The sequence below is a fragment of the Apaloderma vittatum genome, unplaced genomic scaffold (genome assembly GCF_000703405.1).
Source record: "Apaloderma vittatum isolate BGI_N311 unplaced genomic scaffold, ASM70340v1 scaffold28542, whole genome shotgun sequence".
NCBI lineage: Eukaryota > Metazoa > Chordata > Aves > Trogoniformes > Trogonidae > Apaloderma > Apaloderma vittatum.
This window is the reverse complement of record NW_009705733.1, coordinates 4,213-4,792: the sequence shown is the minus strand read 5'-3', so window position 1 is coordinate 4,792 and position 580 is coordinate 4,213. Positions and strand designations below refer to the sequence as shown.

Here is a 580-nt window from a genome sequence, read left to right as displayed (position 1 = left end):
GTCAGCTCTGCCCTCACCATCCTGCCCTGTCCCACCTCAGTGCCTGGGCTGCACCAGGTGTTGGAAGGGAGGAGGCTGCTCGGCCCCCATGGCCTCATCCAAATATAGGCATTTGGGGAAAAAGGATGCCTGGACCCAGCAGGAACAAGAAGACTCTTCGCTTCCCTCTTGGCTCATGCAGGGGCTCCCTGAGCAGCCCTCCCATCCCAAACACACCAACCTGAGCTGCTCACAGCGCTCAGATGTGGGGGCAGCGCACAGAGATTCTCCTGCCTTTGTGATGCCAAGGGGGATCCCAGGCCAGGGAATGAATGTGTCCCCTTGGCTTGAGCTGATGACTCCAGGCTGAAATCAGGGTAAATTTGCCTCCTCCTCGGGAGGATTTTTGCAAAAATAAAAAAATTAAAAGCCCATCCTACCTGCTGTCCCACACAGCTCCACAGTCAGCATTGGCTCAAAGTTTCTCTTCCCGAAGGATGGGTCACTGGAGAAGAGCAGAAAATATGGAGAGAGAAAGTGTTCAGATGAACTGCAGTCCCAAAACTCAAAAGGAAGCTGAGAAAACGCTGCCTACGAGCAA

At 53.8% G+C, this 580-nt stretch overlaps 1 protein-coding gene across 1 annotated transcript in view; it reads right to left on the bottom strand.

Annotated features, from left to right (window-relative positions):
- The window catches only part of PPARGC1B (peroxisome proliferator-activated receptor gamma, coactivator 1 beta), a gene marked incomplete at its 5' end in the record, with an annotated part of 8,595 nt that overhangs the window by 4,985 nt on the left and 3,030 nt on the right, over positions 1 to 580 (bottom strand). Inside the window, one exon of the mRNA XM_009865547.1 lies at positions 420 to 484. Coding sequence (XP_009863849.1) covers positions 420 to 484 — 65 coding nt within the window. The remainder of the gene's footprint in view (positions 1 to 419; positions 485 to 580) is intronic.